This window comes from Aedes aegypti, chromosome 2, assembly GCF_002204515.2.
Source record: "Aedes aegypti strain LVP_AGWG chromosome 2, AaegL5.0 Primary Assembly, whole genome shotgun sequence".
Classification (NCBI taxonomy): Eukaryota; Metazoa; Arthropoda; class Insecta; order Diptera; family Culicidae; genus Aedes; species Aedes aegypti.
In genome coordinates, this window is record NC_035108.1 from 161,812,970 (window position 1) to 161,827,099 (window position 14,130).

The 14,130-nt window shown below is 35.6% G+C and overlaps 1 protein-coding gene across 1 annotated transcript in view; it reads right to left on the reverse strand.

The window, feature by feature from the left end:
- The window catches only part of LOC5572908 (Krueppel-like factor luna), a 143,506-nt gene extending 135,281 nt beyond the window's left edge, over positions 1-8,225 (reverse strand). The window contains exons 1-2 of the mRNA XM_021842987.1: positions 7,480-8,225; positions 7,269-7,409 (exon numbers count right to left, since the gene is read on the reverse strand). Of these exons, the coding sequence (XP_021698679.1) occupies positions 7,269-7,409; positions 7,480-8,191 (853 nt within the window). The 5' untranslated portion in view covers positions 8,192-8,225. The remainder of the gene's footprint in view (positions 1-7,268; positions 7,410-7,479) is intronic.
- Between the last annotated feature and the right edge of the window lie 5,905 nt (positions 8,226-14,130).

Sequence of the window (14,130 nt, forward strand, 5' to 3'; positions counted from 1 at the left end):
AGTCAGCTAACATTATTTCAAGAATTTTATTAGGATATTTGTCTTAAAATTCTTACTGGTAAACATGGCGACTAGCTGAGGAATCCATTGTCGATCTGCTCCATGAGCTACTTGTCGAGATCTGTGGCACCCCGCATGGATGAGATCCATCTATGTGACTAAGTCACCTGGATTAGGCGAAGGATGACCTATCCAAGACGAAACCATCCCTGCTACGAGCCTACAAGAAGAAGCTTGATATATACTTACGAGAGTACATCAAACTTTATCAGGAGATCCTGGAACGGATTTCATCAACGAAGTTCAAGGAGTATGAATGAGGCCATGAAGAGCGCTCTGACTGAATTGCAACGAAAACAGAGAAAAACGTTTTTACACGTTTTTTACGATTTTCTTGAGAAAAACACATAAAAATATATTAAGAGAAGCATTTTTATTCGTTTACTACAATCTAGGACGAAAAAAAGTATTCTAAAACACATGGTTTGTTCAAATCGAGGGTTGTGCGTTTTGCCCCCTATGGGCACATTACCCCCAGTTCCCCTACCAATAAGCTCACCCAGGATGAGCACGGCAGCCTGTCGTTTGTAAAGCAGTTGAGAGTTACTACAACTTTCAACAAAAAGGAGGTCACTCAGCAATAATAGGCAAGCTACCCTAAATGAATTCCACCTAGAGCTCCTTCAGAACTGCTTTTTTTATACATGCAGCAATACCTTCCTCCATATATTGCTGTTCGAATTTGTTTAGTTTTCGTTTTATTTCTTTAGGAATTTCATTTAATATTTTCAAATATTTTTTTCAGAAATTTACTACAAAAATTTCTCAAGATTGTTTTAATGTTTCCTTTAAGAGTTTTTCAGATTCCCAAGAGATTTTCTTTGAGTATGCTTACAAGAATTTATCCAGATTTTTTAAATTTTTCAATTAATTATTAGAGCAGTTTTCCAGTTTTAGTAAAGAACTTCCTCCTAATATTACTTTAAGAATTTCTCTAAGGACAGAATTCGTCCCATAATTTCTAAAATAATTTTTGATTTTTCCTTCAAGGAATATCTTCAATATTTATTGTTGCCAAAAACAAACAAGCAAAGTTGTATAAATCAAACCATAAAGGTGCCAAAAACAAACCGTTTCAAAATCAAACAGGCACTGTACCCACATCTCGAAACAGGCAGGGGAAGGGTGCCAAATCGGTCGCGGTTCGGTGCTTTTCTTACACTTGATTGCACTCTCGATTTCCTGTTCGCTACTTCTTGCTGATGGATTTTTTAAATGCTTCAAAGATTTAGAAGTTACACTGTAGTGTACTTGCCATTCGTGGATACACACACACATAGATTCAGTCATACCCTGCAAAGTGCTGACAAAGTTTGATCTTAAGGCAGATGCACTTTTCCCCGATCGAAGCAAGAGCAGTGACTTTCGATCCAGCGGCACACATGATAGCAAATACCAGAAACGGTAATACCGGCATCATCATCGCCATCATAGGCAAAAGGTTGTCGCGTTTTATTGCATGCACAATCAATTATTCATGCATCGTTGATTGATTACGCTCGAAAAAGGATTGAACGGTCCTCCGAGGATTGATAGGGGGCAGAGAGAGAGAGAAAGATTGGGCGAGATGTGTAGAGATGGAGCGATGTAGCACCACATGGTTCACTGGGGATGCTGCGCCAAGTGAAGTGACGGTTGGCAGCAGAGGCGAAAAGAGTGTCATGTTGTACCGATTAACGTCAAACAAACATTATGCTTTCCAAGTGGAGACGATTACCAGGTGAAAGTGATTGGTTGCCCATAAGCGTGATGGATAATTGGGTGGAAACAAATGGGAAATCGATTCACTGTGTGGATGCTTGCTAGTGATGGGCACATTACTTCTGTTTAAATAATTGATTACAGCATGAATTGAATTAAATTGAATCGGCCAAGTGGGAATTTGACAACAGCTTGAAAAATGTTGGATAATGTTGCCAAGGGCTTACCGGATTATGTGATTTTTCGGAGGAAGTTGCACTTTACACAATCCGAGTGGTCGAATGGTTTATACTGATTTACTGGATTGACTAGTTTTGCTCTCTAAATACTGCATTCTTCATTATTTACTAGTAAGGAAAGCTGTACAAACAGATATCCATTGTATGTTACAAATTTTTGTTTAGGATCGTGAACAAAATTTTGATCCACTTTAAGGTCTGCAACTATTGGAGGTTATCATAAAATAATATACTAAGGAAGATCAAAAAAGTATGAACATTAGTGTGGAACAAAATACAGATTCTTGCTCCAGTCCACTTTTTGAATTGCTTTTAGGTCTCATTACAACTGTGTAAAATTTCAGCTGGATCGGTGAAACTATATTTTAGCGCCAGTCGTTCAAATTTTGTATGGGATTTACTAAGATTTTACCGAATTTAAATCTTAGAAGAAATTGTTGCATTACATTGAAAATGTGTTGAGGAATTCATAATAGACTTTCAAAAATGAGAATCCATAGGTACAATGATCCTGCAATTTTTCAAAACTCCTAGAATATACTTTTTTATGATGATTCCTTAAAATGTAGCTTTTAAATACAAATACAAACTTCTCAAAAAGTTCCATCAGAATCATCATAAGAAATTATTCATGAAATCTAGCAGAATTCCGGATTGATTTCTGAATTCACCAGAATTCTGCCAAGAAGTCTCTACCACAAGAACTCAATTCCAGAATATGGATTCCACCAATAATTGATATAACTAATCTTAAAGTAATGCTTTTGAAGAAGAAAATAATTTTCTTGAGGATTTCTTAATAAATCCTTTCCCAGCTATTTTGCTTAATATTTATCCATAGATTCCTTGATCGCTATGTTAATTACGGAGCAAAAGTATACCGACTAGCAGATAACATCAAAATTATATCACAAATACATCATATTGAGTTAAACATATGCCCCGTTGATGACATTTAGATATGCTGTGTTAATTTTCCAATAAATCATAACAAGATTATATCAGAACGTGTTACAATTCATTTTAAAACACATCATGTCTTAAAAAGTTATAACAAATCTTATTACAATCTTGTTATAACTGTGACACGATTTTAGCTACATTCATCATCATAACAAAATAATATCACAGGTTGTTATGATAACAGGTAATGATATAATTGTGTTTTATTGTATGAAGAACATCTACCAATGAGAAAGTTTGTCGTTTATTTACGTCATTGAATGTGACGTCATTTTATTCAGCTCAGACGCAAGAGCAATTTGAAAAACACCAAGTCCATTCATATGATCTGAGAAGATGTAAAACCAGTTGAGTTTCCATCACCCTTTGCTTCAATAGCTTAAACGGTAGGGGCGTCTGGTCCATTCTGGTGGTTTGGTACATGTCTCAGTTCGATTCCCGTTAATGACTTGTTTTTTTTTAAAACAATGTAAAACATTTTTTCCTCTCTGTCATTTTCTAAAAAATTACTTACACACTTAAAAATATTTGCCCAAAATATGAGTAAAAATATATAATTCTTATCCTAATTGTTTTTAACCCAAAGCGGTATTTGTAACAAAATATGTTACAATTTTGCTATAGTGCAAAATTTTAGTTATTTTAACAACATTTTGTATTAAATATATAACAACCGGTGTTCCAAAAAAAGATCGTAACTAAATAACACATCAAGTTATGAATTTGATAGCTTTATCTAGTCGGGATGTCTGGGGTTCAAAACAAACTTCCTCTGATTATTTTGAAGCAAGTGACATTTCAAAATTACTTTTCGTAGATAATTCCTGTATAATCCGGGGATTTAAAGTAGAATTTACAAAAAAAAGGAAAACAAAGGATAATTTATGAAGCAATTTGTGATTTTTTTGAATATCTATCCGAAACACTTCTGATGAACATTGCGAAGGAATGTGACAGAATCAATGAATTTTTGGAGGAATTGCGAGGAAAAATTTTAAAAGGTTAAGTTTATCTCACAATATTATTTTCAAGAGCTTTGTAGCAAAAGGTTTGAAGCCAGTCTTCGATATTTCTTGAGGAATTCGATTATACTAAAAGAAGAATAAAGAAATATTGAATGATGGCTTCAAAAGCTTTGCTACATATCTGTTAAATATGAGTCAAATAATTTTTGAAATTTTTAGAAAATATATATATATATATATATATTTATTTGAATAAACGTAGTTTAGAGTTTAAGCATTAAGTTTACTCTAGTGAATTAATTAGAATAATTGAAGCGAAATCAAAGAAAGAATATTTGCTGGAATCAAAAACTATGGCCGATTTTTATGGACTGTTCTTAGAATCCTAAACCAAGTTAAAATTACTTGAAAATATCTATTATGACCAAGGCCTTATTTTTCGCCAAAAATGTATGAATTTCTTTAAAGAATCATCATCATTATCGGGCTCCATCTCAAGCAGGACACTCTCCAAAAACCTTGTAAATCATAACGCAGTGAATATGCTGCTATATGCTAAAATATTTAAAACAGTATTATTTTCATTATTGAGAAAACATGAATTCATATTTTACAAAGGAGATGTTGAAAAATTTCGCTTATTTCACACAACAACAGGCTGCCTCTAGTGATAACCAATCGAGCTACAGTCGGGCGATTAATTTTTCGGTTGTCGCGCGATTCACCGAAGTCAGAACCGCAACGGTGATGCTGTGTGCGACAAGCGCGGTTTTCCCACTACTGCTGTACAAAATAAAAAGAATATAAATATTTTTTAAATAAATAAAATTTTAAAAATATTTCAATATTATTTTTTTTTATTTCTTAAATATTTCATTTGAAAATGCATACGCCGCAAGTTTTATATTTTTAAATCAAATACTGACACCCATGGCACTGACAAAAACACGTCACACTCTCATCACTGTCCATCGACTACTTTTTAAACAGCCGATTCAAATAGTTCAAATTCAAATGGTAGGTTGTCAATCCACCAGTCACAGCGCTCGGATCGTTTTTGTTTGCCTTTGACGTTTGCTCACTACCGCCATTTGTCGGTCGTTTTTTTACTTAGCTGATATTACATACTAAAATAATGGTTCCTAAAGCCGAATGTGAAGGCCAAACTCTTACAAGTCATTCACTTTTAGAGTTATCTAAAAATTGAAAACTCCTTTGAATGTGGAATACGCCTAAAGGTATGCAATTTCTTAAGGAAATTCTGCATTCTTTATAGTACAGTCACCCCACAGTTATGTATCAACTTAAAGTAATTTTTCAGAACAAAACATGATTAAAAATCATAGTGACGATGTTTTAGAAAATACACCTGATAATTCGCGGTAATTTACTAAAGAGTGCCATTTTCTATAGAAACTTCAAACGTTGTCCATCCCAAAGATGTAGATCAGTGGGAGAGGAAGATCCTTATCATGGATCAAATCGACTCATATTATGGATCAGAGCACTATAATAATTTATCTGCGCGGTAAATGAATTATGGGTTCGTGAAAGCATACGTTTTGGTGTTTATTTTGGAATCTTCTTATATTTGATTCATAACTGTGGTAGGGTTTTCAATGCCCCACAGTTATGAATCAACGCTTCTAGGAATGTGGTTGACATTTTAATTCATAGGGACGGAAAAAATATTCTTAAGCATAATAGGATTGATAGCGATGTTGTAAAGATTTATGGTTCACATAAGTAAAATGTATTGCGTAATTGCAATTATATTTGATAAGATATTCCTATTTTAATCCAACTCTAATTCATATTTGTGTGCTATCCATAACTGTGGGGTGACAGTTATTTGTGAATTATGTTTCACTGAACATATTTAAAAAAGTTTTGACAACGGAATCGTTTTTGGCTGTGTCATTTTAGTCAGGACTGTTCCTTTTATAAAGTGGACACTTTGATTTTGCTTTATCTGTTTTATTAATTGATTAAATCGCAATCGATTATTTTAAATGTTATTAAAAAATAAAATCTTACAAAATGCTTTTGGTTGAAAAACTAAATAGTTTTTCCAAAAACTTCTTAGAAAAACTGTTCGTCAAAGTAAAGCATTATTTTTCGCATTATAAAAATCCTCATTTCATGAACAAATTGTATGTTAGTATCCTTTATCATTCTACTTTGAAACATATCAGTAATATTACACCGTTCTTTGACACTAGGTCATTCCAGTGAGTGATCCTGTATGGCCAAATTTGCTAAAACACCATCCTTTTACTCCCAGCAAAAAATTGAGTAAAAATCGTGTTAAAAATTGGTTTAGATTACTAAAGAAGCTATAATTGTATAAAAAGTGCTATATCGCGAGTCTTAACCACATTCTTAAGTATAAATTTATCGCTTTATGGTCGTTCAATTATAATATCTCATACATTTAACATCTTGTACGCATATTTATCGATCTACTGCAAATTGTAAGCGTTTTTCTTCAAATATTTTGATGGGTAATCTCACAATAACATATTATGAAAACAATACATGGATAATAAATTCGATTTCATTTCAGCAGTGTTCCCAACTTTTATGATTGTCATTGTGCTTTGGAAGCCAATGAGCATTCCTTAACAGTCGCATTTCTCATGCTCATATCGTTTTCAGATATCATTTTAAGGCCATCTCTTGGACTCGTTTGTTTTTTTTATTTTGAAACATCTTCTTAAAACATTGCTTCTATCTGCTGATATACTACTGAAATAAGACGGCAACTGCTGGTATAAGGGAGTTAAGTTTTAGCATAATCTTAATTATTCATATTACTTTTTAATGTGATAAAAAGTTGAAATTTAGCAAATGGACTAAATGGAAAATGTAAATTTACAACCATTGGTATCAGCATCCTATACTAACGACATTGTGCCATCATAAAAGTTTATTTTGGTTAAAAGCAAATTCATCTGAAAGGGTCTGGATTCGTTTGCCAGTATGGTCCAAAACCTTTCCTTTATGGAAACACGAAACATTATATTGATTGTTCAACGAGAAACGTGAGACGATCGAAGCGACTCAATATTTCATATCACGGAGGGTATAAGAACTAAGTTGGAGGTGAAGATTTCGTATTTTGGATCACCTCCAAACACTAGCGATTTTATGGTTAGATGCTGACGTTTGATCATGAATACGATTACGAAAAGTAAAACTTCGGAAAATATATCTTTCAATCAACAACTGATTGTGTGCTCTAAAACACTAAGCTGAAAATTAGTTTTTCCTCTCATTGGGACGTTATGCCAGGAGAAAAAATATTATGTTTAATTTCAATAGTTGGGATGTCACTTACCTGTATGCGTTCGTTGGTGCGCTTTCAGGTGCGAGCTTTTCGTGTAGACTTTTTTACAACCAAGGAATTGACACTTGTGTATCCGTCGTTTCGAGTCGGGACTGTGGTCGTGCTGCCGCTGGTGATGTTTCGCGTTCGTCACTGTTGATTACAAATGAGACAATGCTTAGATATCTTACTCATTACACAAGTTCAGAATCTGCTCCCATACCTGCCGATAACGATGCACTTGGGGACGCCGTGGAACTCCTCTGGGCGATGGCGGCTTGCAGCTGGGGACTGACCTGTATCACTCGTGTTAACCCGACCGTACCTTTACTACTCGAAGTCGTTAGCCGAACAATGGCATTTCTTGGTATGTGCGTCCCCGTCGTTACCCTCAGAAAACCCTGGTGGTCGAGTAGCGCAATTTCGGGTTCGGATTTCACTGTCGCCGCCAGTTTGCTGCCTATACTGAGGTGTGATTCTGGTGAGGAGGGAGGTGTTAACGTTGGTAACAGGTCGGAGGTCGTCGCTCGCGCCACTAGCCTTAGTTCGATTGCATTTTGCGGATGATGAAGGTGATGATGCAGGGAGATTTTGCCAAACTTTTCACTCTGTTCGTCGTAGCTGTCGCTATTGTTGTCCTCGTCGTCGTCCGGATCGAGGCGTTCTTTTTTCACCACCACCGCACAACTGAGCGAAGAACTGCTGTCCCACGATCCGGAGCAAGGTGACGACGAGGTGGAAGAGGATGACGAGTTTGAATGTGAGTCTGAATGTCTATCATTTAAATTTAAATCTTCTAAACAACACGAATCTACTTCTACTTTCCAGCCGGAGATAGGTCCGGGTGCGGCGAACAGGTCCCATGGTGTGTCCAGGTCAGCGGGCAGCTTCTTGTATGTCTGAAGTTTTGGTTCATCTTTCAGGTATCGTTCCATCTCGTAGCAAGTCTGCGGAGAGAGGAGAGAAACAGAAATCAGTTAAAGTTGGCGAATAGCGACAAATTTGAATGGACCAACTATACAAAAGTTCGGAAGGGACTTTCATTCGCACTATCGTTCTTGGCAGAGCGCTACCGTCGGATGGGGCTTCTTTTGAAACTATTTTGAAATTCTTCAACTTAAAAAAAATTGTAGCTATATGAATTATGGACAGATCCCGATAGATGTAGATGTATGAATTATAGATCAGATCCCGATTTCAAAAATTTTCAATTCCAGCGTTACGTAATAAATGGGCACTACTTTATATGCTTACTGTCTTACTGTATTTCGAGTTTCTGGCGAGAAAATACTTGAAAAGAGCAGCAATAGCTTTCAAAATAATGTTTTTCAGCGGTCATACATTTCAAACACCAAATAAACATTTTAGATACCCGCAATGGTTTCATAAAATGACAGTTATAATAAAATTTACATAGTTTACATGTGACTTATGCTTTTTTTCGCTTACTTGATGTGTATTTGAGAGGTAATCATTAACGTACAAGAATCCGTCATCGTAATCATCGTCATCATGGATGTTTAAAAAACTTTTTTTTTGTTCGAAACTGAAAATTATCCGAGGAAAATGTGTTGCACAGTAGCCGTCTAAATCGAAAGTAGCCCCGTCTGACGGTACGCAAAAGGAATTCAATCTAAATTTCGAAATCGAAATTTACCGGAACATTTTAAAAGTTTTCCGGAGCGATGATAGACAGTTTGGGAAAACCCGGAAAATATAAATCAAAATGTGTGAATTTGGCGAAAAGGAACTTTTACAAGGGGGAAAGTTTATTTCTTCGCCGCGTGTTAAATCAGGAACCCGAAAGTTTACAATGCAAGGAGCTGGACTGGTGGCGGTGTCCAAGATGAAGCAACGGTGGGACATTATGCAAAAGAAAAGAAGTGTCACCTCAACATCCCTCACAACATGGATGGGCGGTTTTTTCTGCACCCTTACAGTTGACAAAGGGTGGTCGATAAGAAGGGGGAAGGATGTTGTAAACTTTTGCACGAGTTCGGTTAGTTGACATGGCCAATGGAGTTTTTATTTCAATTTTTGAATGCAGAAATCGGATGAAAGAATCGTAGTTTGGAATGTGCAAATTATCATAGTTTTATTTTGTTGGTAGATAGATTATTGTAGGGCAGCGATGCTTGATTGTAAGAGCATCGATTTCGTATATTTGACATACAGTAAACATAAATTGTTACAAGAAAGATTACATACATGACTGCTGAATAGTCACAGTTACTGTATCAGGGGAATTTCACTGATGAATCATTTACGTAATTTGTTAATAACTGCAAAACTGCGAAAAGAAGATCTTTTATATAAATTGTTGATCGGACTGAATACTTATTTGCAAAGCTTTTTTGAGTAATTCAAAACTAGCCTGGGCATTTTGAAAATGTTTTTTTTTTATAAAGCTGAGCATTGAAGCTTGATATTCTAGTAATAAACAAAAAAACAAAACAAATGCTCAAAATTTCGGTAGAGAACAAGATATTCTTGTCCTAATGTATAATTACCGTCGATGGGGGTGACAATGGGTCTAGGGGGTGAGATTGGGTCAAAACGGAAAAATATGTTTTGTGAAATATTTCAGCTAATAACGCTGATATTACTAAAATTAATAATTCATATGTTTGGGAACATATTATTACACTTAATTCATAGCAATAAACATTTTTAGAAATAGTAGTTTTTGTGTACTACATCAATTAACTTGCATGTTGAAACTAGATAAAATTTACAACATAAAATTTCTCCTGTACAAAGTATCACGCATGTACTCTAGCCTCTATTGTTGTATTAGTAGAATGTTGAAAGCCTTTTCATTACACATCACAGGTATTTTCCGGAATCTATTTGATTTTCCCACAAAAAAATCTTTTTTTTCGGTACGATGTCTAAAACATTGAAAATGGGGGTGAGATTGGGTCAAGCAAGAACGATAGTAATTGAAATTCCAAGTCCACTTTTTTGACATTTTACGGTGCCGGGTGTTCTCTTTTTTCATTAAGATGTGTTTATTCTTTCTAAATACTGCATCTCTGAAACATCAAACAAGTCTACTTGAGTATTTCGTGCATTGAATAACAATACAACGCATTTTGACAACTTCTCAAACCAGCAACTGTGTTTCGTGCTCAGCAACATCGTAAATTTTTATCAAAATGGTGTTTTTTTTCTAAATTTGATTATTTATCAGTGTTTTCATATTATAGAACCATCTCACGGAAGTACAAATGAGTTTCATCGCTGAAAAACTGGGATTATGACGTCAACTTCTGCCTGAAATGTATTGATCGTGGAATGTCGCACCGAAATTTAACTATTTGCGAAGGTTTAAAATAATCACTGTTTCAGTACACCTTTGGGGAAACTGAATGGGCTTCACAGCAATGGGTATGAGACTTTGAAGACAATTTGAGGGAAAAACCAAGAAAATTTATGTAAACTTGACGATAAATGTTGGGTTTACATATTTTTTCTCATAGCTCTTCAATTTTCAGCATAATCTTTCTGTTAAGTGGGTTTATCATACTTGTGAAACATCTTAGATATCTTTTTGTCTTGTTTGCATCGTTTTTTATTAATATTTTTCAGTTGTGAATGGTTTTGAAATCATATTCTCAAAAACAAGTTATTTCAATTACAGTGACCCAATGTCACCCCCTCTATGGGGTGAGATTGGGTCATTTTTCATTCACTTGTGGTGCCGCTGTGAATAAATATTTCTCTTTAATTTTTTGAACAGTTGTTAATGTGCCATCAAGGTACATACACACCAAATTTGAAGTTCATTGGAGTTAAATTGCGATAGTTATTCAAAAAATAAATCGCACATATCCGTTTTTGACCCATTGTCACCCCCAACGACGGTATACTATTACTTCTTTGACTTCCCACGGATTCTACTAATTCCAGTAGGCATTCTTTAGAGATATTTGCAAGACTTTTAGAAGCAATTAATCCCTATCAAATCAATTTCAAATTCCCTGGAGATTAATTCACGGATTACTTACGATTTTTACTCAAGAATCCCTCCAGTTGTTAGTTTCCACAAGAATGTGTTTTGGAATTCGTTCAGTGAAACGATTAAAAATACCATGAAACTCTCCTGAGTTCAAATAAAAGATCTTCTCTGAGAATTACTCTGCATTTTTTTGGTCAAAGTTCATTCGAATGGTTTCTCTATGGATTCAAATTTCCTCGGACATCTTTCAGTGTTTTCCTCCTTCAGGAGCTCTCCGAGAATTCTACTTCCAATTCCTCTAGGTATTCTCATAAAGACCTATCAAAGACGCACGGGAAGTCATTGTAATAATTAGATATCACCCTATCAATTTGGAGAGACAAATCTCAAAAATCACTTCATAAAGATTTATTGAGAACTTTTCTATCTATCTATCCAAGATATTAAAAATGACTGTTCCAGTTTTCTGTAGTAATGTCTTCAGATTGTGCTCAGATTGAATACCAGGGAGTCCTAAAAGATATGTCTTTAAGGGTTTTCCCATAAATCTTCATTAAAGCCTTCACAGAAAGTTCTAGATCACAAATATACAATAAGATTTCCAATGGTACTAACTAAAATGTATTAATAAATTCAACAATAAATTTTGAACAGATTTCTCAGTATTTCTCATACTCTATTTTCACAGGCTATTTTAGAAGTGCAATTAAGTGTCCCAAACTCCCAACAAGGATAATCTTTTTCGAAAATATCTTTATGTTTTTTTAGATAACATTTGGAGTAGTACGAAAGAAATCATAAAACAATTTTCGAAGAAACCAATGCAAGAAACTCCTACATACGTTCTCCGAATGATCTCTGAAGAGAAAGTCTTTACATGCATCTTTCTAAGAGTATTTCGATGCTAGATCAATAGATTTTACGGTAGAGAGAGTTCAAAGACATTGTGAAGACTTTCTAATTGATTTTCTAATAAAAAATGTAGGCGTAGGAGTTTTTCTTGGCATTAGTAAGAACATAAACGAATTGTGATAGAGGGTTCCCAGGCGCTAATACTGAATAGTTCTCAGCGGTATTTTTGAGGAACAAAAGGAGAGCAGGCTTGTTTGTATCTTCATGAAGTAGCTGTATATTTAAGAATAGCCAAATCATTATGTGGAGAAACACTTGAGAAGAATTATTCATTGGAAAAAGCATTATTGGAGTTTAGCATCACCTCAAAACAGGTAAATTCACATTGCTATATCTCGAGATCCTTACGACTTGCAAAGAAGCGATCTTCAGCAAAGTTGTTCAGGGGATCAAGGACATCCGGAAAGCAAACACTTTGGTTCGGGTTTTTGCCGCTAGGTGGCGCTAGTGAGCATGTAAAATTGAGCATTTTAAACTAGTTCTAGCTTGCACAGTTAAAAATAATGAAGATTACACGTCATGTAAACTTCATTTATGGGATGAAAACATGAAGTCATGTACATTTAGGTCTGGAATCATGTAAACTTGTGTTATATGTCATATAATCACACAGAATCCTGCTGGATTACATGACATATAATTGAAGTTTACATGACATGTCATGTAAATATCCATTATACACCACGCTCCAATTATGTGCATTATATTTCTCAGCAATTTGCACGTTTCGTTCGAACTGTGTGTAATTCACAAGAGATAGAATGTTCGGGTCTTCGGCAAAGTTGTTCAGGGGTTCAAGGACATCCGGAAGACAAACAGTTTGGTTCGAGATTTCGCCGCTAGGTGGCGCTAGTGAGCATGTAAAATTGAGCATTTTGAACTAGTTCTAGCTAGTGTTCCACAAGAGATAGAAATTTCGAGTCTGATGTTGTATTTTATTCTACCGTCGAACTTGAGTGATGAGCGGTGCCAGTCACGCTCGCCGTACCAGTGAACCTTGGAAACTGGGGATAGTTTCGTGCCAGCGATGGTGTTGAGCAGATTGTTGGCCTCTTCTAGGAGGCGGATTCTAGCATTACCAGCAGTCTTCTCTGCGAAGACGGCCGCCTTCCTGCAAAGCGTCGCAGTAATTAAATAACGGAAAGGCAGAAGGCCGGCTTCGGTGCAGACTGTTTCGGCCGGGGTAGATGGGAGGAGACCTGAAACTATTCGCACGTACCGGTTATATATGGGAGATAGTGTGTCAATCAGTCTGTTCAACGCCAAGAATGTGGTTTCAAGACCGAATCAACAGATTTTTTTTGAGCAACATGAATAAAAAGGAGAAATTACCATACAAATTTACTGGTACAAAATTCCATCAAATTTGCATCATTTCCTCATTTTCAAGAATTTCCGGCAAACAAAATTTTTTTCCCGTTTCCCGGGAAGTCAAATCCCGGGAAAATTGGAAACTCTAATATGATTTAATATTAAATATTTTAAAAAATGTCTAGATGGGGCCTGCAGGATTCTAGGGGAAGGGGCAGGTTCCTGCTTCCCTCCGTATACCTACACCAATGTGCATATCGGTAGTGCAATAAAATAATCAATTTTCTTGTATGCATTTTGAAAGAGCAAAATAAAATACGAACACCGTATGTCTTCAGAGCCGTTTAGCTGTACAGACTTTGTACAGAGTGCTCTCTGTGTGGCTGAATATGAAAATATCGTGGAACTTATTGTAGAAAATATCAATGATCCATTACATTCATTATATGAAGCAACCACCAGACCACGACATCTTGAATAATCTACGCATGCATAATATGCCTAGTACAATGGTGTTGTCACCAACGCCACCAACAATCAAGTACATGTCTGCTGCCCGAAGATTGGCGCATCATGTCGTCTGACAGTTTGACACATTCCACTTGACAGTAATATGAGTAGCTATTAGCTACTTCTTCATTATTTCCAATAACTGCAGACTGGTGTATGGGAGAAGTAGGTACGAATGAC